The 25,618-nt window shown below is 38.9% G+C and overlaps 1 protein-coding gene across 3 annotated transcripts; it reads left to right on the top strand.

The window, feature by feature from the left end:
* The first annotated feature begins 6,722 nt into the window (after nucleotides 1-6,722).
* On the top strand, nucleotides 6,723-25,512 carry LOC108696474 (stabilizer of axonemal microtubules 1). Of its 3 annotated transcripts, none has more exons than XM_018225892.2 (10): nucleotides 6,723-6,831; nucleotides 9,232-9,341; nucleotides 10,480-10,619; nucleotides 19,215-19,437; nucleotides 19,885-20,007; nucleotides 20,886-21,105; nucleotides 21,223-21,370; nucleotides 22,642-22,824; nucleotides 23,546-23,688; nucleotides 25,174-25,512. In XM_018225892.2, the coding sequence occupies exons 1-10, from the start codon at nucleotides 6,785-6,787 to the stop codon at nucleotides 25,268-25,270; spliced, it is 1,434 nt and encodes a 477-aa protein (XP_018081381.1). In that variant the 5' UTR covers nucleotides 6,723-6,784; the 3' UTR covers nucleotides 25,271-25,512. The 3 variants fall into 3 exon arrangements, with proteins under 3 accessions (XP_018081381.1, XP_018081382.1, XP_041425215.1); XM_041569281.1 differs by lacking the exon at nucleotides 6,723-6,831 and adding an exon at nucleotides 10,344-10,401 and having other exon boundaries at nucleotides 8,523-9,341; XM_018225893.2 differs by lacking the exon at nucleotides 9,232-9,341 and having other exon boundaries at nucleotides 6,726-6,831.
* Nucleotides 25,513-25,618: the final 106 nt, after the last annotated feature.

Raw genomic sequence — 25,618 nt, 5'->3', positions numbered from 1 at the left:
GTTTGGTTCTCCTTTAAGAAGTATGTAAATGAGCTGGACAGAGTACAGTGACATGCAACTAAACTGGTAAAGGGGATGGAAGATTTAAACTATGATGATAGACTGTCTTGGTTGGGGTTGTTTTCTATGGAGATAAGGTGCTTGCGAGGGGACATGATTACTCTTTACAAGTACATTAAAGGGCATTATAGACAGATAGTGGTGGATTGCTTTTCCCATAGAAAAGATCAACACTCCAGAGTCCACCCCTTTAGACTAGAGGAACAGAACTTTCATTTGAAGAAGTGTAGGTGGTTCTTCACGATTAGTCAATGAGGTTTTGGAATGTCCTTTGAGTGTATTGATAGGTCTGTATAATTATGTATATATCTGTGCTCCGGGTTTTTTTTGGAGGGGTTGGGCTTTAGTCTTTTTTCAACCCAACTTAACTATGCAACTATGTAACTGCAATTTAATGTGTCAAGGGTAGCAGCCTCAGATGAGAACATCAAAGAGAAACTGTAGCTAAGCTCACAGGCAGGGCTATTAGTTAGATACTAGGATAGTTGCTAAACACCATACACTGAGGTCTCAAATACTGCCATAGAACTGAATCAGCACTTCTGCCACCCAGTTTAAAAATTTAGTATAAACGTCAGAGAGCAGATATTTTTAAGGCAGGGCTAATTCAAACCACTGGCATAATGGTTTAATAGGCCATCGCTGACTTAGTTCCCACCTATGGACGTGTTGTCTTTAACCCACAGTGTCTGTGTCAGCGGTTACAACTTAAGGTAATAATGATAATAATAATATAGTGTGTGAGAATATAATGATAATATAATAATCCTGTGATATTATAATGCCATCAAAAGATAATGATATAAGAATACACTGATATAATACTACTACTAATAATGGTACTTAAAGCTATATAGTGAGAGTAATCTGTTGTGATAATGTAATGCTAAATGATAATATAGAGAATAAACTACCCCCTCTTGTAAAACATAAGCACATTAGAAGTTACAGAGGAGTTTCATGAGTTTTCAAAAGCTCAATACCAAAGGCCGAGTTTTTATACAGGCCATGGAACTCCAAGGTGACTTCTCATATCCTCATATTTTGAAACATGGGTACTTTATTTATTATAATACACAAGTTTAAGTTTGTCTTGTGACAGAAATTACTAATCACTAATCTCCGATTATAACCGATGACATCACTAAGTGCTGTTTATATAGCGAATAAAGTACCCCCTCTTGTAAATTATAAGGATATTATAGGTTACCAAGGAGTTTACCAAGGAATTTGGATCTTCATACCTTAAAGGAGAAGGAAAGCTACAGAGGCATTTTATTGCCAATAGATTAGCTGCAATAGTACAAGCTAGAATGCTATATTTATTCTGTAGAATGTTTTACCATACCTGAGTAAAAAGCTCTAGAAACTCTCTGTTTGTTTAGGATAGGAGCTGCAGTATTAACTTGGTGTGACATCACTTCCTGCCTGAGTCTCTCCCTGCTCTGGGCTCAGATTACAGTAGAGAAGGGAGGGGGGTGGGGAAGAGGAGCAAACTGAGCATGCTCTTGCCCAGGGCAATGAGGTTTAAGCTGAAAACAGGAAGTCTGATACAGAAGCCCATGAGTACACAATAGAAGGAAAGAAATGCTGTGTTTCTTTTGACAGAGGACTCAGAGCAGCAATACTTTGAGGGTTTACTGGTATATTTAGGTGGACCTTTCTGATAAGGCTTACTTAGTTTTAACCTTTCCTTCTCCTTTAAGTCTATCAGAAACTCATATTGCTTCCATTAAGGATTAATTATATCTTAGTTTGTATCAATTACAATGTACTGTAGTGGCTGGCCGTTCCGTAATTTGGAGCTTTCTGGATAATGGGTTTCCAGATAACGGATCCCATACCTATAATAAATAATAATAAATAGTAACACATGCAGTTATACAAGGGGAGTAATATGTGACTATAGCCCTTCACGGTCATATAGCTGCCATGACTACTTATGAGCAGTAAGGAACCACTGAGTACAAAGTAGATTTCCATGTATTTCATTGCACAATTTTTTAATTTGAACAATGGTTTAATATTCCACCGTTCAGGTGAAGGCTGACAGGACCTTTTGTCACCTTTGAAAACTCTGCCTGGTGGAAGTTTGCCTTTTTGTAGTGTCTGCTTCAAAAAATTTCCAGTTGTCCGCTCCCTATGCTGAGGGCTCAGGACAGTGCACCTGGGCCACTTCCCATATGTGGTACTTTGAAAACTCTGCCTGGTGGAAGTTTGCCTTTTTTGAGTGCCTGCTTCAAAGAATTTTCTTTTGTCACCTGTACTCAACATCCTTCAGCACAGGCAAAAAAACTTCCTACAGACAAGGACAACTGTGGGCTACTACTATTTGCAATATAAAGTAACGACAAAATGCCCTGTAGGCCAAGTCTAGGACTTGTATCATAGCAATTGAAGAAAGTGGCTAGGCTGGGACTCCTGGTGGGAGCAGCACACTATTTCTGGCTAGCTGCTAGGTGCTTGGCCAAGAGTGAATATTAGAGAAGCAGCAAGAAGCAGTGAAGTGTAAGATATTGCAGAAGGAACCTATAGCCAACACTATAGTGGTTTAAAGATCTGTAGTTAAGTTTAGTACAGGTGTATATTTTATAGATAGATTGAGCTAGAAGGACTTTTGACTTTTTAGCCCAATTTATGACTATAGACATTATCATTCAGTCTTGGTACAAATACTATCTGAACATGATTTCAGTAGAACCCGGATGACAGCAAGTATTCTGTTAAATGCTGTTTTACATTTGCCCACAGGATAAAGGATTGTGAAACCACTACCTCTCTGCTAAACTGAATGTAATCCTAACAAATATGAACTGTGGAATGATATGTTACTTTATCAAAACAGATGACAGTGCTGTGGGCTACAGAGAAGTAGCTCTTTCCATTGTCAAGCCACCACATCTAACTCCTTTTCGGAAAGTTAATTAAAAATACTAAGGGGGTTTTCTTTCCTATTACAAAATATAAATTGCGTTCTTTTTATGGCAATCTCTTTACCCTAGCCTGGGCTAATTTATGAGATAAAATGCAGCTGTCTTTGCTGGCATTCGCCCTCATCCTTCTTCACTTAATACACTGTGAGGCAGGATCTGGTTTCTCAAAACACATCTCCAGGTAATTGCGCTTAAGTTAGTGGGACATTGATCTGAATATGCTGACAGCTTAGATCAATAGACACACATGGAGATACAGTAATGCTTTCATATAACTCCTGCTGCACATTGTTAGCAAGGAGAGGCATAATACAGGCAGGCTATTGTTCTCCAATTAAATGGTTAACAGAAGGAAGAGTCTGAGTAAAAGATAATTATAATTTGCCTTTATGTGCTTGCTTCTAACAAGTACAAAATCAGTTGCCAAGGTTGCCAATTTCGTAGGGGTACAAAGAGCTGGCCCAGCCTACTGTAATTGCAGATGCATAGAGAAAATGACCATGGCTGTGGGAACACTAAAGTTAATAAACCTGATTTGAAGGGATTTAGCAAATGTAACATTGCATTCATTGGAACGACATTCCTAATTATAGGGCAAAGGCAACCTTTGGCGGTATATGACAATACTGGCCAGGGTTCTGCTAAGGTACCTAATTTAAACACAGATCTGAAAGGAGACAGTAAGAGCTCCTACTGGCATGGTTTCATACATTTATCAGAGGTTGGAATCAATATTTCTAATTTAGGTTTGCAACAGTCATTTGAAAGAGCAATTTTTATGTCAGTGGGGCTGTCCCTGGCTTGATGTGTCACCTAACCTCAGCATGAAGTAGATGTTAAATCATCCATTCTTGAACAGGCAATTGAAGTCACACAGTTCAGATTTCAGTTGACAATTTAAAGGAGCTTTACCGCAGGCAGTTTTTATAATCAATCAAGCAAAGTACATGGCAAATCATTTTGCTTCTGTTTAACTCTCGTGCTGGTGTAAGCATGGTTTTTTTTTTTTTCGTTGAAATGAAAATAGACCAGGACGGGACGCCATCAAGCTCTACTCTATTCCTCTGTGAATTGTTTTGTGTTTTATTCCATTGATCGGATTGTCACAACAGCACGGCTAAATGGGAAGTAGTAGGACGAGGTGAAAAATTCAATTGCACATAATATAAAGCAATCAAATGTACCTGTACTGTAGGCAGAAGGACAAGAAAATAGATAAACTCAATCAAAACAGTCCTTGGGAAATCTTATGAAATGACTTTGTTCATACATGAATGGGTATATTATAAATGGAAGTCTGTAGTGTGGATGTGGTCCTCCATGGAATTTCTATCTCCCTCATACTCAATATTTTAATATAATCCAGTGCTCAGCAGGTAGCATAATTATTGACAAGCTCTTGTGTGTAAGGAGTTGTACAGGTCAGCATCACAACGTTCACAAATATGCCTGTCCTTACAAACACACTAATTATATTTAGAGAACTCAGGAGTCTTAACAAGACTGTCTGATTGCTTTGGCCCAGTGCATACACATGATCTGTGTACAACATAGTTTCCCAAATTGTGAGGTCCTTCTAGGGAGCCCAAAGAAGTAGATGGATGGCAGCCTGGGCACCATTTAAAATGATTGTTAGAAGTGGATGCTAATTTATATTCTTGGATGATAGCAGAACAAATATAGGGTACTCATGTCACTCACAAAATGAAAATGTAACAATGGAAGCACAAGGCAATAATATTAAAAAATAGAGAAAGAGAAAATAGCTCACACAACCGAAAGTGCTTCATTGTTGCTTTGTACTTTTATATGGGACACCTTGGTGATTTCTCATTTTTCAGAGGTGTATTAAGCCTTGTATGTCACATATTTACAGTGCTGTTGAGCAAAGCCTAAGGCTTTCAACTTTGTACAGAGGGTAAGGCATGTATTGGACTCCCTGCCCTTTATTGGAATGGTACAGTGGATATACTGAACAGTGGGGGTCAGTAATAATCCATGGACCCCTATCTTTTAGCTGTTGTTATAGTTTATTACTCAAGTAGAGTTCTACAATTCAGAACCCTGGAACTATATCCCACGTATCTGCCCAGGGCTCCTATCTTTTTAGTAGGTGGAAAAGAAGTCCTACAATGCTTAAAGCACAAGGAAAGCCTATTTCATTAGTGGGTGCCAAAATGTTAGGCACTCTGCAGTAAAATTAATTGCTGTGTCTTTTCCCTGAGCTGATGCTCCCCCATATGGTATGGTTCATCCCCTATATAATATCTCTCTCTCTGTTCCTAAGTCTCATTACCTGAATGGGTTAGTATTCCTCATTGGCCCATGGAGTTTAAGACTGCTTCCTGTTACACTTTAATTCCCCATTGGCCTCCGTCTTCTGACTGAGGTGGATGCCTGCTGAGGAGCTTGGTGCCATTAAATGCCCTAACAACCTCTTTAAAGTGGAGAACAGGGGTCCCAAGACCCAGGATTAGACAGATATAGGAATATCTTTGTCATACTACATTCTAGGAGCCTAACATAGTGAGACTCCACCTAAAGATTGATAGCGAAGGTAGCTCTCCCCTAAGTATCTCTGGCCTAAAGTAGCATTTATTTATTGAACATTTCTACTGGAGAGGATCCAAGCAACTAGCTGGTAGACTTCAACCTATCTAGCCATTTCCATAAGGGTGTCTTTGCTCTGTATTTTAATATATTGGTTACCATCAAGTGCTGTGAGTAGAACCATGTGGTTTTTCCAAATATACATTGCTTGTCTGTTTAAGAACCTCTGTTGTCCTGTCTACTTTATTGCAGCAGTTGAAAGGTGTAGTTGCATAACACCCTCACTCTTCTTCCTGCACTTTGCAAGGCCCCAGCTCAGAAAATGAGTCCAGTGTAACTGTTGTTTTTACCAGACTAAGCTAGGACATGCATTCTGGGCCAAGCTAGTCTTACACCCATAACAAGGTTACAGACATATATATGTATAAAGTGAATAAAGTACAGAAGGCCGAGTGCTTTTATACAGGAGCAATCTTGGTAACCAGTGGAGCATTGCCGTCTGAGGCTAGTTTGTCAGCTCACTTCATTGGCACAGTGCCTGTACAACAAATAAGCTTTTGCTTAAAATATAACTCTAACTAAACTTTAGTCACAAGTATCCAGGAGTATCTAATAGAGACGATAGATAATCTTCCCTAATTTCTTCTAACTGAAATTTTTTCTGAGCCCCTTAGAAAAGGTTCTGGGCAAATCTTTGGAGGGGGAAGCCCAACAGCCCCACTGTTTTAAATAAAGAAAGAGTTATTTTCAAGTAATTTAGCTTCTAGAAAAATACTTTAAAAGTCCCACATATATGGGGACACAGTGTGCAATGTTTAACAACTAAAGGCTTGGACAATGATAAATATCATTAAAGCTGAATGGATGGTATATTTTAGCTGGCAACAATAATAATATTCTAGAAACAAAAATCTAATGTAACCGCAGCAAAGTAAGATTATAAAATTTTAGGTTCTAAATGCAATTTGTAACCTGCAGCTGGATACTATTCATTTGTGTGACTGCCGGGTGTCTGGCTCTGCACTGTGTCACTGTTTGCTGAAAGGTTGTTAGGTACACAAATCCCAGGCTTTCACCAACACAATGAATAGGCTCGGTCTCCACTGGCAGAACGGGCTTTCATATTCTAAATGCCTTATTTATGCCTAACTCCTCCTGAGAGAGGGGGGAATGATTGGCAGGGGGACCATGGAAACAAAACACAGGAAACTTGCACTCAGATCAGACTCCAGGCTCAGAGCATGGAGCTCCCCTCATTTTCCTGTATCTGTGAGCTGTGCGACTGTGGGTGAGCTGACCTTACAATCAAATTTTTGCTTCATATATTGATGTTATACAGGTGGAAGTTTGCAGTAAAATATTGCAAATAATCAATACTTAGCTTTGATTAGCAGCTGCAATAATGAAAATAAATGTTTTACTGGCTCCTATTGGTTCGTACACTAATGTACAGATGTGTTTGTTTGGGCTCATAAAATAGGGCACATACCTATTGCTATTATTTGAACTCCAATAAAAAATAAACACTTAATGTGGCGCTGAACATGCTTGTTACCAGCAAAAATGAAGTTTTAGCACTCCATTTATAAAATATCAATGGAGAAGAGCTGGCAGTTTTTTCTCTATATCTGATATAAATTCATTTTAGGAAAATTAATTGAGCTTGAAATTTATGATTTATAGATTTCACACACAGTAAATGGAAATGCGGGCCCCATATTTAGCTTCATTCTAAAGCACCCTGTACGAGTCTCATGTGCTAGAGCCCTATATGGTGCAAAATACTAGTTTTCAGTATCTTGTTGCTCTGCAGAACACCAAGGTGCCTCATTCTGCCTGACCCTCTTGACTGCAATGCTGCCAAAGGTAGACAACACTGTATTAATGGGTGCAACACAGGTCATTGTGCTACATTCTGGAAAGGGGTGTCCAAACATTTTGCTTCGAGGGCCAGATTTGGTGAGGTGAAAATGTGTGGAGGCCGACCAGTCAGCCTGACATTCAGCCTGACACTTCCTCCCTTCCGAGGTATCTAGCTTGCAATCGAAATCATTCCAGGATCAATCACTCCCAGAGATGGACACATACACGGCGTTTAGGAAGTGAAATTATTCTCTGCGCCTCATTTAAACGAAGAATTTCATACCATAGCAGTCATATTTGGGCACATTAGTGAAATGATCTGATATTTGGTCTATACTGCTGCCTGTGTGCTGAAAGTGTTAGCAATAGACACGTACTGGCAGGTAGTGACGTGCCGCTGAAGGTGTTACTGACACGTAGTGACACGCTGCTCTCTCATACTTCTTTAGGGCTGAAGGTGTCAATAGACGTACTGATGTGCCGGTACAGTAAATTAAAGAAATATGCGAGAGTGGCGCGTCACTATGTGCCAGTACGTGTCTATTGCTACGCAATTCCATCTCCGGGCGTGAATGATCCTGATCGCACTGTGCTGGCGGGCCGCATTATTATTAATTTCATGACGGGGGCTGTGGGCCAGTGCAGATTTTCACCAACAAAACATTAGTTTTTGCAGCAGTGAGATTATGACATTACTTGTAATGGAAATGTACTTCCCGAAGACTCAAAGGGAATAGTTCAGTGTAAAAATAAAAACTGGGTAAATGGATAGGCTGTGCAAAATAAAAAATGTTTCTAATATAGTTCGTTAACCAAACATGTAATATATAAAGGCTGGAGTGACTGGATGTGAAACATAATAGCCAGAACATTACTTCCTGCTTTTCAGCTCTCTTGGTTTCCACTGATTGGTTACCAGGCAGGAAGTAGTGTTCTTGCTATTATGTTACACAACCCGTCATTCCAGCCTTTATATGTTACATTTTTGGCTAACTAACTTTATCAGAAACATTTTTTTATTTTACACAGCCTATCCATTTACCCAGTTTTTATTTTTACACTGAACTGTTCCTTTAAGCCTAAGGGAAGTGCATTTCCATTACAAGTAGTGTTATAATCTCACTGCAGCAAAAAGTAATGTTTTGTTGGTAAAAATCTGTACTTTGTTGGCTGTGATGCTTTTTATCTTTGCATCATCAGACTATGAATGAGGCCATGATAATGTTGTTAGTATTGGAAATCTGGGGTCGGTTGTTCAAACTGCCCTATATTTCACTGATCTATTATTCAAGAAAAAAAAAACGTCCATTGACTCCAATGCATTTTTTGCCTTCAGAAAAATGGCTATTGACTTTTGCACACAAAAAAAAAACCATATCACAACTTCCCATTGATTGCATTGCATTTATTTTTGCCATTTTGAGAATTTTTCTGCGGTTTCACAAATTTTTTTGATGAAGCAAAACAGGACGGATTTGCTCATCACTAATTACCTATTTATTGGTTCTGTCTAGCTGCATTCATATTACTTGAATTTCTAGTTTCAGGCAGTGGCATTGTAGATTTACCCTGGATGCATGCAGTGGCCACTGGATTGCCTGGCCTTTTAAGGCTATGGAAATACGAAATCTTGTACATTTCTTCCCCAGGTCCATACTTGTGTGCATGCCAAAATTTGTTGGTGGGCCTGGGGACTCCAAATGTGCCCTTGCCTGGATCTCTTAGAAACAGTGGAGTTACAACAGTAACTGATGGAGCAAGAGTGAGCTAAAGGCGTTATAGAGATGTGCAGAGACTGGTTATATTACTAGCATCTTATTTGCAGGCGCCACAAACATCACAAAGACTGCAAGAGACAGCAAAGTGTTCAGTGCAGAGAGATAAAGGGTCACTGTTTCATCTCCCACTACAAGGCGACCTTCGAGGCACCAAGGAGTAAGTTGTGCAGTACAACCATGTAATAGATGCAGTAGCATAAACTATAAGATATTGGTCCCTGCAGCAAAATACCTTCTAGAAGATGACCTGTGTTGCAAATGTATTATGAAATAAATATCACTAAGGAATGTAGGGTTGCCACCTCACCTCTTTAAAACCGAACACATATGGAATACACAGACTGCATGGCTAATTAGCAATTCATTTAGATGCATGATGCATGGATGCACATAAATCAGTTCAGTCTGCAGCATGCATCTAAATGAATTCCTAATTAGCCATGCAGGCTGGGTATTCTATATGTCTTTGGTTTTAAAGGGGGGAGGTGGCAACCCTATAGGAATGCCACTGGGCCTCTACTCCTGGTCTGCAGAGCAGCTACTGGCCCTATTGTTACTTACAGACTGATGGCCAATAAAGCCGTCCGAGCAAGCAGATTTCCCCCAGTCCCAATACAGTTCAGCAAAGAAATGCAGGTAGTTGTATTTTGTGATAGTTGTCCAAGCTGACATTCTCTTATGAGGCCGCAAAGAGCTACCCTCTTTAGTTTAGGTAAATGTCTTGTTCTGATTAAATGTGTTTTGATGTGAATCATGTACAGCAAATTGTGGCAAAACTCAGTGACATAACAACTTGCTGTCAGACCCCCCAGTTAAAAAAATCTTTAGAGGGACCTGGCAGGCACAGCCACTACTGACCCACCCCCGCTACTCATCCACCTGGCCACCAGCTACCCATCTGAAGGTTTTCGCTCTCCCCACCAGCTCTCAGAGGGGAAATTTACACGTAACTTTAGCTTAAGCAGACCCTGTGCCCTGGGCCCCCTGCAATATAGTTACACCACTTGTGAAACCAGTTAATAAATATTATTAATAAACTGCAGCATGAGCTAAGCTAACAAGTCATTTTGCAATAATTATGCCCTAAGAGATCAGTCTAAGATATGTGTAGCCATATGATCACTCATATTGATTGAAATCTGCATCTTTATTTCCAAAGTCTTGTCCCTGATTCAGTTATACTCTCATTCAGCGAATTGGCAGATTAATATAATCAGGTAAGGTGCTTATAGCTCAAAGGAGTCATGGGAATGAGTTAGTTTGTGCCGATTAACTTTTTCCTATTATTGTCACAGATGCTGCTGCCCGGAGCAGTAAGAGACCACCCCGAACACCAGCATATGCCAACTTACCTCCAATGAATTTGGTCACAACTCAGCAAGCTGAATTCATACCACGGCCACTTGAGGGAAGGGCAAAGCCATTTGTTCCTCCAGTGAGTGTTATGCCATATATAATGCTAGCCCTTTTTAACTTTGTCTTCAAAGGTTGAACAGTGCAATGTAATACTAATCTCACTTTACACAGGACCCTTCTTTCTTTGCAGAAGGAAAGGTTAATACAATCTTCCTCACATTTAAACCCCTATGTGTAATGAAATTCCAGTTTACCTAAGCAGCAGCCAGGGAAAGTGGGGAGCCATCAAGAAAGCCATATACAGGAGAGCAGGCAAATATCAATATCAGTTATCTAAAGGGTTAACAGGTTTTTTAGTTGAATATTGGGGAAAAGTTATGGCAAGCAGCATTCAGAATAGTCAGTCAAGCATATAATAACAAATTAAGTAAATACAAAGTAAGACCTACAGTATACTCAAGCATTGAACCTCGGTCCTAAGTGTCCTTTTAGCCACACCAGTGCTGACATGCTTTCCCTATAAAAAGTACAAGAGGAGAAGCCCCTGATAAATTGTCTATAATACTAAAGCCAATAAATCTCTGAATAACATTATTGTTGGTAAGAAGGAGTCTTGAACTGTAAAGAATAAGCCAGATCCATCTAAAAGCCTTCTTTGGAGATTATAAAGCCAAGAAAAACATTTTTGACACTTTAAATGAGAACTAAACCCTAAAAAAGAATATGGCCAAAAATGCCATATTTTATATACTGAACTTATTGCACCAGCCTAAAGTTTCAGCTTCTCAATAGCAGCAATGATCCAGGACTTCAAACTTGTCACAGGGGGTCACCATCTTGGAAAGTGTCTGCGACAATCACATGCTCAGTGGGCTCTGAGCAGCTGTTGAGAAGCTAAGCTTAGGGGTCATTGCAAACTATCAAGCGGAAAATGAGGTTGGCCTGTAATAAAAGCTGGTGCTACAGGGCTGATCATTAAAATCTGAGGCTAGTTTTACTGATTTCTGTGCTGTCATGTAGTAATTATCTGTATCATCAGTCTTATCTTATATTGTGACATTTATATTCTATGTGTAGCGCAGTAACTGACAGCAGCACAGAGCATGTGCAGTGAATTAGCAGAAAATAAAATGGGGAGCTGCTGGGGCATCTTTGGAGACACAGATAATCCCTGTTAAAGGGCTGTGGTTGCCTTGGGCATGTGCCCTAACCACATTCAGGAGGCCTCCTTTAGAGAGATACCTCGGCTTTGTATTGACTCTATTAGGCAGAAGATGGACTTCCGGCACTGACAGTCAATGCAGAGGCACAAAGGGAAAATTTTTATTTTGGTCAAATCCCGGGTGGATGATTTCCCAGACCTTTCAGGGTTGCTTATGCCTGTACAGAACGGGCTCGTCGGTTGCTTTTTCTTCAGGCTGCATTCAAGAGAGGATGCTACTTTGGAGTCTGCAAAATCAGCATCCCCATGTGGCTGCTCTATGGCGCATGCAACAAATTGCTTGATTTCTTCCCCCCAAAGGGCCAGGGGTTCGAGCCCCAGGGGGTACCTTTCGGCAGAAGTTGCCTTTTCTTTGGGCTACATTAATGAGTACTGTCAGTAAAAAAACAAAAAAAAAAAAGAACGCTCAAGCTCACCACTATTTCCACTGGCCAGGTGCTCAGTCTTCAGTGTCCCCACTGTTCCCAAACGACAAAACTCAGCTAATAGACTGCACTTCTGGACAGAATTTATTTTGGCAAAACTGCTGGGAAAGGCCTAACGCATTTTGGGATCAAATCCCTTAATCATAGCCTATGTGGCGAATCATCTGTTTGCTGCCCCTAGTTCCAAGCCTGTTTGGTACCTGTCTGTTGAACACAAAGGCACTGTTTGCCTTTTCCTCGTGACAGATACTTCGGAAAATCACCAAAGCTGCATTTTCCTCAGGCTACATTAATGAGTAACCAACCTTTGCTAATCAGCTTCTCAAATCCTTTTTTTTTTTTTTTTTCAAAGCTTGGTATGGAACATTGTCCTCATTAAGCAATTTGCCGAGGTCAACTTCAGGCTGATGCTAGGCAAACCCCAAAAAGGGTTCTGTATGGGGAAAAAAGACCCAAGTTGATGCAAGGGCAAGGTAAGGGCAAGATGGGGAACTCATGGCCTGAAGTAGATACCTGGGTAGCTTAGATGGGCAACCCTGTAAGACAAAATGGCAGCCAAATGGAAGGTGGATGATGGACTTCCGGCACTTGCCGTTCCATCTCTCTCCAGAGTTGGTTGAAGCACAGCCAACCAGAGCTGCTTTGGCACTGAGTTTTTAGCAAAGGTGGGAATTTAACTCATGACCTTTTGGACTGCAGGGCACACACCCAAAAGACGGGAGGCCTCCTTTAGGGACATACCTCGGGTTCATATTGATTCTATTAGGCAGAAGAGGCCTAGGGTTCAGGGTTGTTTATGCCTGTACAGAACCATCTCTTCTATGCAAGCTCGTCAGTGGCATTCTTCATTCTTCAGGCTGCATTCAAGAGGGACTGCTACTTTGGAGTGGGCAAAATCGGCATCCCCATGTGGTTGTTCTATGGGGCATGAAAATGCTTGGTTTCTTTCTTCAAAGGGCCTGGGTTTGAGTCTCAAGGGGTACCTTTCGGTGGAAGTTGCCTTTTATTCAGGCTACATTAATGAGTAACCAATATTTACGGTTCGTAAGCTGCCTTCGCTTCTACAGAACCCTGTCTTCGTTAAACAATTTACCAAGTACTGGTACTATACCCATACATGAATATTGTCTCACATGTACTCTTTCATTGCTCTGGTTTTAGAAGGAAACAAGAGGTAGATTTGGCCATGGTTCTAGAAAGAACATCATAGGGATGATAAGGTGGAAGAGTCATAGTAACATAGTAACATAGAAAGTTAGGTTGAAAAAAGACACACGTCCAATAAATTCAACCTTTTAACTCTTTTTTTAACCAGCCTTACTCCAAGTAGAGAATGTAGCATTAACAACCACCCTCTGTACCCGATCATGTAGCCAGTTTACTATCCATTTGCAAACAACTTCATTAAGCCCAACAGACCTTAGTTTAGAAAGCAGTCGTTTGTAGGGCACAGTATCATAGCTTTGGCAAAATCCAAATAGATCACATCTACTGCCCCCCACTGTCCAGCATCTTACTTACCTCATCATAAAAACCAATTGAATGTGTCTGACATGACCTATCCTTCATAAAGCCATGCTGATTGCTGTTCATAATGCCATTCACTAGGACAACATTTTGAATGTGATCCCTTAACAAGCCTTCAAATAATTTGCCCACCACAGATGTCAAACTTACTGGCCTATAATTGCCAGGCTGAGATCACAATCCGGTTTTAAATATTGGAATGACATCAGCTATTCTCCAATCCATAGGTACCATACCAGATGAAAGCAAATCTCAGAAAACCAGAAATAGGGGCTGGTCTAAAACTGCTAAGCTCTTTTAGAACCTGGGGGTGTATGCTATCTGGCCCTGGTGCCTTGTTTACATTCATTTTTATTAAAGCTTTATTAATCATATCCTTAGTCACCACTGCCTAGATTGAGCTGAGCTATCAGTGCAGCTATGAAGTGATATAGTATATATAGTATTGCAGAATCTGCTTACTTTGTTGGGTGGTGCTCTATCTGGGATCCTTGCTGCAATCCTTGGTATCCTTATTCCATATATTCATAGAAAATCAGATGGCACACACTAAAGCATTCGTGCTAAATCGTTGTAGTTTTATTGAGATCCCCATTGGGGATCTCAATAAAACTACAACTATTTAGCACGAATGCTTTAGTGTGTGCCATCTGATTTTCTATGAATATACAGCTATGAAGTGAGCCTGGAAATTCAGGCTCCTCTATTGTATACACTGAAGGAAAGAACTGATTTAGCACATTTGCCTTTTCTGTATCTGTTACAACCCTACTGGTACCAGTAGGGTTGCAACACTCTCAACCTGCATATTTTTACTATTAATCTACATAAAAAACTTTTTGGGGTTAGTATTAGCCTCAGCTGCAATGTACTCTTCATTTCCTTTCTTTGCCTTCAGGATTGCTGTTTTACAACATGTATTATAGTGTTTACATTCATTAAACGCAGCTTCTGTCCCAACAGACTTGTAGTTTTTAAATGCCTTTCTCTTCTTTCCTAATAACTTCTTTACTTCTATATTAAGCCACATAGGGTGATTCTTAGTGCTTGAACATTTACTCCTTAAGGGAATAAATTGAGAACAGTAATGATTTAATATCATTTTAAATGACAACAATTTCTGTTCTGTGTTTTTAGCTAAAAATGTAATGCCTCAATCAATGCTCTGAAGGGCAGCCCTCAAGGCACTAAAATTAGCTTTTCTGAAATTCATTGTTTTTGTTGTTCAGTGTATATTTGTTTTTTTGCACCAGACATTAAATGATATAACATTATGGTCACTATTAGCCAGGGGTTCAATGACTTGCACATTTGCTATAAGTTCTGGGTCATTAGAGATCACTAGATCCAGAATAGCATTTTGTCTGGTTGGCTCCTCAACAACCTGTGCCATAAAATGGTTATGAAATAAGTTTATAAACTTGTTCCCAATTAACTGATTTGGCAGTACTGTTGCTCCAGTCAATATCTGGGTAATTCAAATCCCCATTATCATTACTTTCCCCAAACTAGCAGCCTTTTCAATTTGCATCAGGAGCTTAGCATCCTCTTCTTCACTTACTCTAGGGGGTCTATAGCATACTCCTAAAATCTGTACCCGATCATGTAGCCAGTTTACTATCCATTTGCAAACAACTTCATTAAGCCCAACAGACCTTAGTTTAGAAAGCAGTCGTTTGTAGGGCACAGTATCATAGCTTTGGCAAAATCCAAATAGATCACATCTACTGCCCCCCACTGTCCAGCATCTTACTTACCTCATCATAAAAACCAATTGAATGTGTCTGACATGACCTATCCTTCATAAAGCCATGCTGATTGCTGTTCATAATGCCATTCACTAGGACAACATTTTGAATGTGATCCCTTAACAAGCCTTCAAATAATTTGCCCACCACAGATGTCAAACTTACTGGCCTATAATTGCCAGGCTGAGATCACAATCCGGTTTTAAATATTGGAATGACATCAGCTATTCTCCAATCCATAGGTACCATACCAGATGAAAGCAAATCTCAGAAAACCAGAAATAGGGGCTGGTCTAAAACTGCTAAGCTCTTTTAGAACCTGGGGGTGTATGCTATCTGGCCCTGGTGCCTTGTTTACATTCATTTTTATTAAAGCTTTATTAATCATATCCTTAGTCACCACTGCCTAGATTGAGCTGAGCTATCAGTGCAGCTATGAAGTGATATAGTATATATAGTATTGCAGAATCTGCTTACTTTGTTGGGTGGTGCTCTATCTGGGATCCTTGCTGCAATCCTTGGTATCCTTATTCCATATATTCATAGAAAATCAGATGGCACACACTAAAGCATTCGTGCTAAATCGTTGTAGTTTTATTGAGATCCCCATTGGGGATCTCAATAAAACTACAACTATTTAGCACGAATGCTTTAGTGTGTGCCATCTGATTTTCTATGAATATACAGCTATGAAGTGAGCCTGGAAATTCAGGCTCCTCTATTGTATACACTGAAGGAAAGAACTGATTTAGCACATTTGCCTTTTCTGTATCTGTTACAACCCTACTGGTACCAGTAGGGTTGCAACACTCTCAACCTGCATATTTTTACTATTAATCTACATAAAAAACTTTTTGGGGTTAGTATTAGCCTCAGCTGCAATGTACTCTTCATTTCCTTTCTTTGCCTTCAGGATTGCTGTTTTACAACATGTATTATAGTGTTTACATTCATTAAACGCAGCTTCTGTCCCAACAGACTTGTAGTTTTTAAATGCCTTTCTCTTCTTTCCTAATAACTTCTTTACTTCTATATTAAGCCACATAGGGTGATTCTTAGTGCTTGAACATTTACTCCTTAAGGGAATAAATTGAGAACAGTAATGATTTAATATCATTTTAAATGACAACAATTTCTGTTCTGTGTTTTTAGCTAAAAATGTAATGCCTCAATCAATGCTCTGAAGGGCAGCCCTCAAGGCACTAAAATTAGCTTTTCTGAAATTCATTGTTTTTGTTGTTCAGTGTATATTTGTTTTTTTGCACCAGACATTAAATGATATAACATTATGGTCACTATTAGCCAGGGGTTCAATGACTTGCACATTTGCTATAAGTTCTGGGTCATTAGAGATCACTAGATCCAGAATAGCATTTTGTCTGGTTGGCTCCTCAACAACCTGTGCCATAAAATGGTTATGAAATAAGTTTATAAACTTGTTCCCAATTAACTGATTTGGCAGTACTGTTGCTCCAGTCAATATCTGGGTAATTCAAATCCCCATTATCATTACTTTCCCCAAACTAGCAGCCTTTTCAATTTGCATCAGGAGCTTAGCATCCTCTTCTTCACTTACTCTAGGGGGTCTATAGCATACTCCTAAAATCTGTACCCGATCATGTAGCCAGTTTACTATCCATTTGCAAACAACTTCATTAAGCCCAACAGACCTTAGTTTAGAAAGCAGTCGTTTGTAGGGCACAGTATCATAGCTTTGGCAAAATCCAAATAGATCACATCTACTGCCCCCCACTGTCCAGCATCTTACTTACCTCATCATAAAAACCAATTGAATGTGTCTGACATGACCTATCCTTCATAAAGCCATGCTGATTGCTGTTCATAATGCCATTCACTAGGACAACATTTTGAATGTGATCCCTTAACAAGCCTTCAAATAATTTGCCCACCACAGATGTCAAACTTACTGGCCTATAATTGCCAGGCTGAGATCACAATCCGGTTTTAAATATTGGAATGACATCAGCTATTCTCCAATCCATAGGTACCATACCAGATGAAAGCAAATCTCAGAAAACCAGAAATAGGGGCTGGTCTAAAACTGCTAAGCTCTTTTAGAACCTGGGGTGTATGCTATCTGGCCCTGGTGCCTTGTTTACATTCATTTTTATTAAAGCTTTATTAATCATATCCTTAGTCACCACTGCCTAGATTGAGCTGAGCTATCAGTGCAGCTATGAAGTGATATAGTATATATAGTATTGCAGAATCTGCTTACTTTGTTGGGTGGTGCTCTATCTGGGATCCTTGCTGCAATCCTTGGTATCCTTATTCCATATATTCATAGAAAATCAGATGGCACACACTAAAGCATTCGTGCTAAATCGTTGTAGTTTTATTGAGATCCCCATTGGGGATCTCAATAAAACTACAACTATTTAGCACGAATGCTTTAGTGTGTGCCATCTGATTTTCTATGAATATACAGCTATGAAGTGAGCCTGGAAATTCAGGCTCCTCTATTGTATACACTGAAGGAAAGAACTGATTTAGCACATTTGCCTTTTCTGTATCTGTTACAACCCTACTGGTACCAGTAGGGTTGCAACACTCTCAACCTGCATATTTTTACTATTAATCTACATAAAAAACTTTTTGGGGTTAGTATTAGCCTCAGCTGCAATGTACTCTTCATTTCCTTTCTTTGCCTTCAGGATTGCTGTTTTACAACATGTATTATAGTGTTTACATTCATTAAACGCAGCTTCTGTCCCAACAGACTTGTAGTTTTTAAATGCCTTTCTCTTCTTTCCTAATAACTTCTTTACTTCTATATTAAGCCACATAGGGTGATTCTTAGTGCTTGAACATTTACTCCTTAAGGGAATAAATTGAGAACAGTAATGATTTAATATCATTTTAAATGACAACAATTTCTGTTCTGTGTTTTTAGCTAAAAATGTAATGCCTCAATCAATGCTCTGAAGGGCAGCCCTCAAGGCACTAAAATTAGCTTTTCTGAAATTCATTGTTTTTGTTGTTCAGTGTATATTTGTTTTTTTGCACCAGACATTAAATGATATAACATTATGGTCACTATTAGCCAGGGGTTCAATGACTTGCACATTTGCTATAAGTTCTGGGTCATTAGAGATCACTAGATCCAGAATAGCATTTTGTCTGGTTGGCTCCTCAACAACCTGTGCCATAAAATGGTTATGAAATAAGTTTATAAACTTGTTCCCAATTAACTGATTTGGCAGTACTGTTGCTCCAGTCAATATCTGGGTAATTCAAATCCCCATTATCATTACTTTCCCCAAACTAGCAGCCTTTTCAATTTGCATCAGGAGCTTAGCATCCTCTTCTTCACTTACTCTAGGGGGTCTATAGCATACTCCTAAAATTAATTTGCTGGACTCTTTACAATTGGTGAAGAACTCCACCATAAGACGTCCGTCCCCACATTTTTTAACATCACCTCCTCCTCCTCCTTTATATAAGCTTTTAAATCCTGCCTAACAAACAGACACATACCCCTCCTTTTCTATTGCCTCTGTCCCTCCGAAACAAAGTATAGCCGCTGATATTAACTCCCCAGTCATGTGACTCATATGTCACTCAAGAGCTTTAATAAAAAGTTATAAACAGATTTACAATGCGTGAAGTCAAAGCATATTTGGATATATGAAACATATAAAATCTGTTTCTGTTCTATATAACTATGTTATCCTAAATTGATAGAAAGAAGAAAGCTTTAATCTGAATACTGCTGCATTATTTGTACACAGGAAGGTTATTACCAGAGTCCAGAGGAACCTCTGTTAAGCAAAACTCTTTACAGTCTACACTATGCTCCAAAAGAAGCAGAGAGGACTATGGGCACTCGACCTAAAGACAATCTGCATGTGTTGCCCCCATCTAGTACTAACCACACCACCACAACTAAAGCGGAGTACAAAGAGTGGAAGGCAGAGTGCCAGCCTCAGTTTGGAGAGCTACCAGATCTTGCAGGTAACTGAAACATAAGAAAAAGTAATAGAAAAAGGGACAACTGGACATAGAGCAGATTTGCATCCTGTTTCCACAGTGGAATAAACATTATATACAGTATGAAAAATGTTTTTTTGAAGAAAACAACAGAGAAAGAGAGGACAGTTTCATTGAGTAGCTATCATTACAATTAACAAATGAAGCAAGAGATGAAGTAAAGGATTTCTATATTCTAGCAGTACCCTCATTTTATCTGCAGAATCATGGGTTTAATGGAAACCAAGTCTTTATTGTATAATCCCAGTTAACTGTTGGTGTTTGGTTATTACAAATTATAAAAGGGGCACCATGGCTGTTTAATTCAAGTTGTCCCTTCTTTATTGGAAAATAGTACCATCAAGAAGCTCCCTAGACTGATTATGCAGAACTCATGTAGTTTGGTCTCTGTTTCCTGTTCTCTTCCTACAGGGTCTCTGCTCTTTCCTGGTGATACCAATGAGATGAAAACAACAACCCAAGACCATTATGTAGAAAAGAAGACAAGGAGAGTGAACCTAGTAAAAGCAGCTCAGTGTCATCTTGTCACGGAAGGTAGGGCTCAGTAAAGGTACATATGTATGTTAGTGTGGTGGACACAGCTCTCTAATCATGCCATTATTTGATTGGCATAGGGTGGTTAGAAACAAGCTCCAAACTGGAGTCAATTATTGTAAATATAAATCCTGGCACCAGGAAATGTAGTTATTCATTCATATGAATTAGGTAGGTTTTAAGTGCATAGGCACAGGGACTAGATAGATCAATGAATAAAGCTTACCCTGGAGAACCTTCAAACAATAGTATTGTTTATTTTGATATAAACAATACTATTGTTTGAAGGTTCTCCAGGGTAAGCTTTATTCATTGATCTATGAGATTTCCTGACTTGGCGGAGTCAGGCACCCTGTCTGAGAGCTGACACGAATTGATACAAACGCTGCAAGGATATCACCTAAAGCATTGTGACTACAGGGACTAGATAGTTCTTCTAGGTTCCATTTGAAGGAAGATTCTGAAAGCCGGGGGTGACCCATAATTAATGAGCTAATCCGTTGTGTATAGATTGACCCTGAGAATATTGTGTGAAGATGTAACTGTGAGTATATGCCTGACACCTGTGCAATGTGTATGCCCTGCCATATTGATGTTCAAATACTCCTTTGTGAATCAAGTTAAATAAAACCTTGTTGTTTGAGTTCAAGAACAACTGGTGCCCATTATTGCTATCTCAACCTGAGATATATAGATTGGTCTCCAACTTATGTGAGGGCTCAAACCTGAGAAAGAAAGTTTCATCCGGGACAATTATTGGTGAATGTAAAATGTTAACATAGCCTTACATATACATGTGATTTTCATAATCGAATAAAACTAATATTTTCACTTTATAATAATTTAGACTCTGCTATAATTAACTGTTTTTTTCTAAGGGGAACATCATATGGAAACTACCCATCAGTCCACATATCACCCTCTGCCACTGGAGAAAGGAACAGTTAAAAATCATGTAACGCAGAAAGTCACCAAACGACCACAAATGGAAGTAACAACCAAATACCAGAGTGACTTCCCAACACCACACAGCCTTCCACAACAAACCAGAGCTGCCTTGCCACCCCCAGATAACCTCGGAGTAAATACCCACCTCAGGTAAGAAAAATAATGGTTTTTGTTTATCCTAGATAAGTCGTTAAAAAAAATTCTAGAAACTAAAACAGATTGGAAAAAGGTGTATGATGAATTTGGAACCATATGTTCTTCTCTAAGAAATGACTTTAAGACAGTCCAGAGAGAAACTTTCCCTGGTTGGGACCCTTTGCTGCACCCACGGCCAGAACCAGCCCAGTTGAAGGAAGAGCTCACTGTTATGGACCGGGAGAGAGGGGGGCAAGTGGATGGGAACACAGTAACCAAGGTAATATTTTGTCTCTTAGATAAATCTGTACCCATCCCTTGTTTCCTAACATACTCTCCAAATACTACTCTTGTAAACTCCTACTCTGTTTATCTCCATATATTTTCCCTAACATTGTCATGATGCTTTCCCCCACTTTGGGTAAAGGCATGTAAGACCTATTTCAATTTGTTTTTATAAAGGCCTCAGGTCATAGGCAGACTTTCTTTTGCTTCCAACCTTAGCCTTCCTTAAAATAAAAATTTCAACCACCTTTATTGTTTTATTAGTGGAGATGGGTATGGGAAACGTTGGTGCATGCTGTAGATACAGTCAACCCAGAAAAGGCAAAGGGAAACCACATACTTCTATCTTCTATATACATATTCTCTATGTGACCATACCCCATATTCAGTGTTAATAATAAGCAATCAAATTCTGCCACTTTAAATAGCATGGCAGCAATAGTATGTGGCAAGTAACTGACATTGGGAGTACTTACCTATAAAGTCATTGGATGAAATATCCTGGACATACATAATTTATTACCAGGTTATGTTTCCACAAGAATCCCAGTTTGTGGTCATACACTATGTGAACCATCATGATGAGTTGAGACAGTTACTGTTTAGCTGGCGATACATAGGTATGGGTACATTCTATTGTTACATTAATTCTGTTCAACAGCCCAAATGATTAAAAGGATTAAAGCTGGTGATCTTCTTCTCTTCCCCATCTGCCAATACACCTGCCGGCATCATAATTAAATGTCAGTTTGGATCCTCTGCTGTTGAACAGGATTGCAGGATGATTGTCGAAACTGATCACTGAGTAGATGATCAGGCAGTGTGGTAAAACTGGCACATTTTGGAATGTATGGTCATCGTATTAATACTACCTAATGAACAATGACTTTCATTGCAGTTCCCAGAAAGTGTGGCTCTGAAGTCACTTTGTTTCACAATTTACTCTGTCCAGTACCCCCCCTAAATCCCCTCAAGTTACCTGGTTTCCTTCTTAGTTTTTCTGGGCAGGATCCAGCTGCTTTGACTATAATCACTAGATGTATTTGATCAGATTTTTAACTTACCATAGCTTGTTTCCTTTCCTTCTTCTATTGGACTATGCTTAAATATCACCAACGTAAAATATCTGAATTATCCTTACTAAAGATAACCTAAACCCTTACTGTTCTCTTTTCTCCCATTATGCTGCTGTTATTCTCTCTTCTATGTTGTACCAACAGCTAGATTTTTTTTCCATTATATAATATTGTATCATTTTTCTGGCAGCTGGCATTTTCCACACCAGCATGGCTGCCCAGAGAGCCCAATCGACGTCCACGTTCTATTCTTAAACCCCTAAATGCCACATTTGATGGTTCCACACACAACAAGACTGTGTACAAAAACTGGGTGGTGCAACCTCACTGGCGACACGGAGACCCTCGAGATGGCATTTCATTGAGACCTATGGTGAGACCATCCCTTTTTTTTCCACGCTCAGTCCACAGCAGACATTTATAATGAGCATTCCTATGTTCCAATATCGGACTATCAAATATAAAACTCTTATAAATAATCAATTTTTTCTTCTGCTCTCAAGTATTCCTTGCACATGCTTGGGGTAGGTACATGTGCATTCCTATATTGTGCTTGCGCCCAGCTCAAGCTAAGAATACTTGGAAGCTGAAAAAATGGTGGCACCCCAACCAAATACATCAGTGTATCAGTGTATATAGTGGATGCGGCCCTGTTTTTGCTTTTTTGGAGTGATAGCATGGTGCAAAGATTCAAAAAAAAAAAAAAAAGTGCATTGGCAAGAATATATACAGGAGAGGTAGCACAGTTCTGAATCAATTCCGAAATACCCACTGATGCTGCTGCTTTTCATCAGTGTCAACTCTAAACAGGAGCAAGGTTTGCAATGTAATAACTGCTCAATATCTGTTTCAATACAATGACTGGAAATGCAAAAATAAAATATTAAGTGGCATGGATGATGTGTTGTAAACTCTTCAAACGGCAACAATTGATTTGACTTGGCTCAACAGTTTTAAGCTGTATAAGAGTGTGGGCGGTTACAGCAATATGCTTCTCTCTGCAAGTAAGAAACTTATAAGTATTTTTCATTTAATGTTGGTTTCAGGGTTTTTATATTTTAATCCAACAATAGAGTGCCGCATTTTTATTGCAGGTCAAGTTGGAAAGTGAGACAACTACTGGAAGCACATTTGTGCCCAAAAAAGGAGAGACTGTCAGAATCTGCAAACCTAAGAAGGGTAATTTAGAGTTAACAGGTGAAAGCGACTTCAACACCGTTCACAGGGAGACTTACAGGTATTTATAAAGATATATATTAAAATTAGATGACCAATGCAATCTTGAAGACAAATGATGATGGCTAGTTGCCACTTTATTAGAAGCCGTTACCTATGTACACTAGGGACATGTAATTACAGGTATGGTACCTGTTATCCGGAAACCTATTATCAAAAAAGTCCTAATTATAAAAGGCCATCTCCCATAGAATTCATTTTATCCAAATAAGTCACATTTTTAAAAATTATTTCATTTTTCTCTGTAATAATTAAACAGTAACTTGTACTTTATCTAAACTAAGATGTAATGAATCCTTATTGGAAGCAAAACCCCATTGGATTTATATAAAGGGATGGTTCACCTTTAAGTTCATTTTTAGTATGTTCTAAGCAACTTTTTGATGGGCTTTCATTGTTTATTTTTTTTTGGAATAGTTTTTAAATAATTTGCCATCTTCTGATTCTATCCCAGCTTTCAAATGGGGGTCTCTGACCCCTCATCTCCCATAGAATTCATTTTATCCAAATAAGTCACATTTTTAAAAATTATTTCATTTTTCTCTGTAATAATTAAACAGTAACTTGTACTTTATCTAAACTAAGATGTAATGAATCCTTATTGGAAGCAAAACCCCATTGGATTTATATAAAGGGATGGTTCACCTTTAAGTTCATTTTTAGTATGTTCTAAGCAACTTTTTGATGGGCTTTCATTGTTTATTTTTTTTTGGAATAGTTTTTAAATAATCTTCTGATTCTATCCCAGCTTTCAAATGGGGGTCTCTGACCCCTCATCTAAAAAACAAATGCTCTATATACAAATGTATTGTTATTGCTATATTTTTCTTTCTATTCAGGCCCTCTCCTATTCATATTCCAGTCTTTTATTCAAATCACTGCATGGTTTCTAGGGTAATTCGTGCCCTAGCAACCAGACTGCTGAAACTGGAGAGCTGCTGAATAAAAATCTAAATAACTCAAAAACCACAAATAATAAAAGATGAAACTGCAAATTGTCTCAGAATATCTACGTCACACTAACTGGGTTATTTAGCAGAGGTAGAGTTTTAGAGGTTTGTGAGGTTTTTTATATCTCAAATGGTTTCTAATTTCTGAAAAAAACCCAAAAAAAACACGAATTAGTGAGTTTGGGGTGGAAAACCTGAATACTCAAATTTATCGCGTTTTCTGTGGGAAAAAAACAGAATTGCTCAATTTTTTTCAGTAAAACCCACTGAAAAATACCCAAACATCACGAAGGCTACAAACATCCTCATATTTGTTCAAGTTTCTGCCATTGACTTCTACAGAACCTCGACAGGTTTTAGCTGGATTATTTTTGGATTTGAGCTATTTTCAGCTATTTCGTATGATGCACAGAACTACTTCTAATTTGAGGAAAGGGGTACATGTATTTGGGAAACTTAGTGGCTCTGCTAGTGTCATGCTAGGAAAGCATGTCTCTATTTCTGTTAAAGTAATGGACTGCTCCCATCTGTTACAGGATACCGCAACTTCCTCAATGCCGACTGCAGATTTATCTCCAACAACAGAAGGGAAACGCATCTTTAGAGGGCAAAGAGAACCCAAAGAGACATTAGACAAGATTCTGCACATTGCCAACTGATATCATCCAATAATTGAAACACATTAGTATAGTAACCTCTATAAAAGTTCTTTATAAAGTATAAGTGGTTAATGGTGGGGATCATGGTTGCAGATACAAGTGGTCGCCTGCCCTGATATCAAATCTTTGTTGGAAAAACAGTTTAATGTTTTATTGTGCCCATTGTCTTTGTTAAAACAAAAATAAATAAAGTGTTTCTAATTTGGAGCTATAAAAGGCAAGGCAAAAAATTTCATTATACAAGTATGGGACTTGTTATCCAGAATGCTAGGGACCTGCGGCTTTCCGGGTAATGGATATTTCCATCTAGGCACACATCTTC

Source organism: Xenopus laevis, chromosome 7L, assembly GCF_017654675.1.
Source record: "Xenopus laevis strain J_2021 chromosome 7L, Xenopus_laevis_v10.1, whole genome shotgun sequence".
NCBI classification, from domain to species: domain Eukaryota; kingdom Metazoa; phylum Chordata; class Amphibia; order Anura; family Pipidae; genus Xenopus; species Xenopus laevis.
This window is presented reverse-complemented; position numbering and strand designations above follow the sequence as displayed.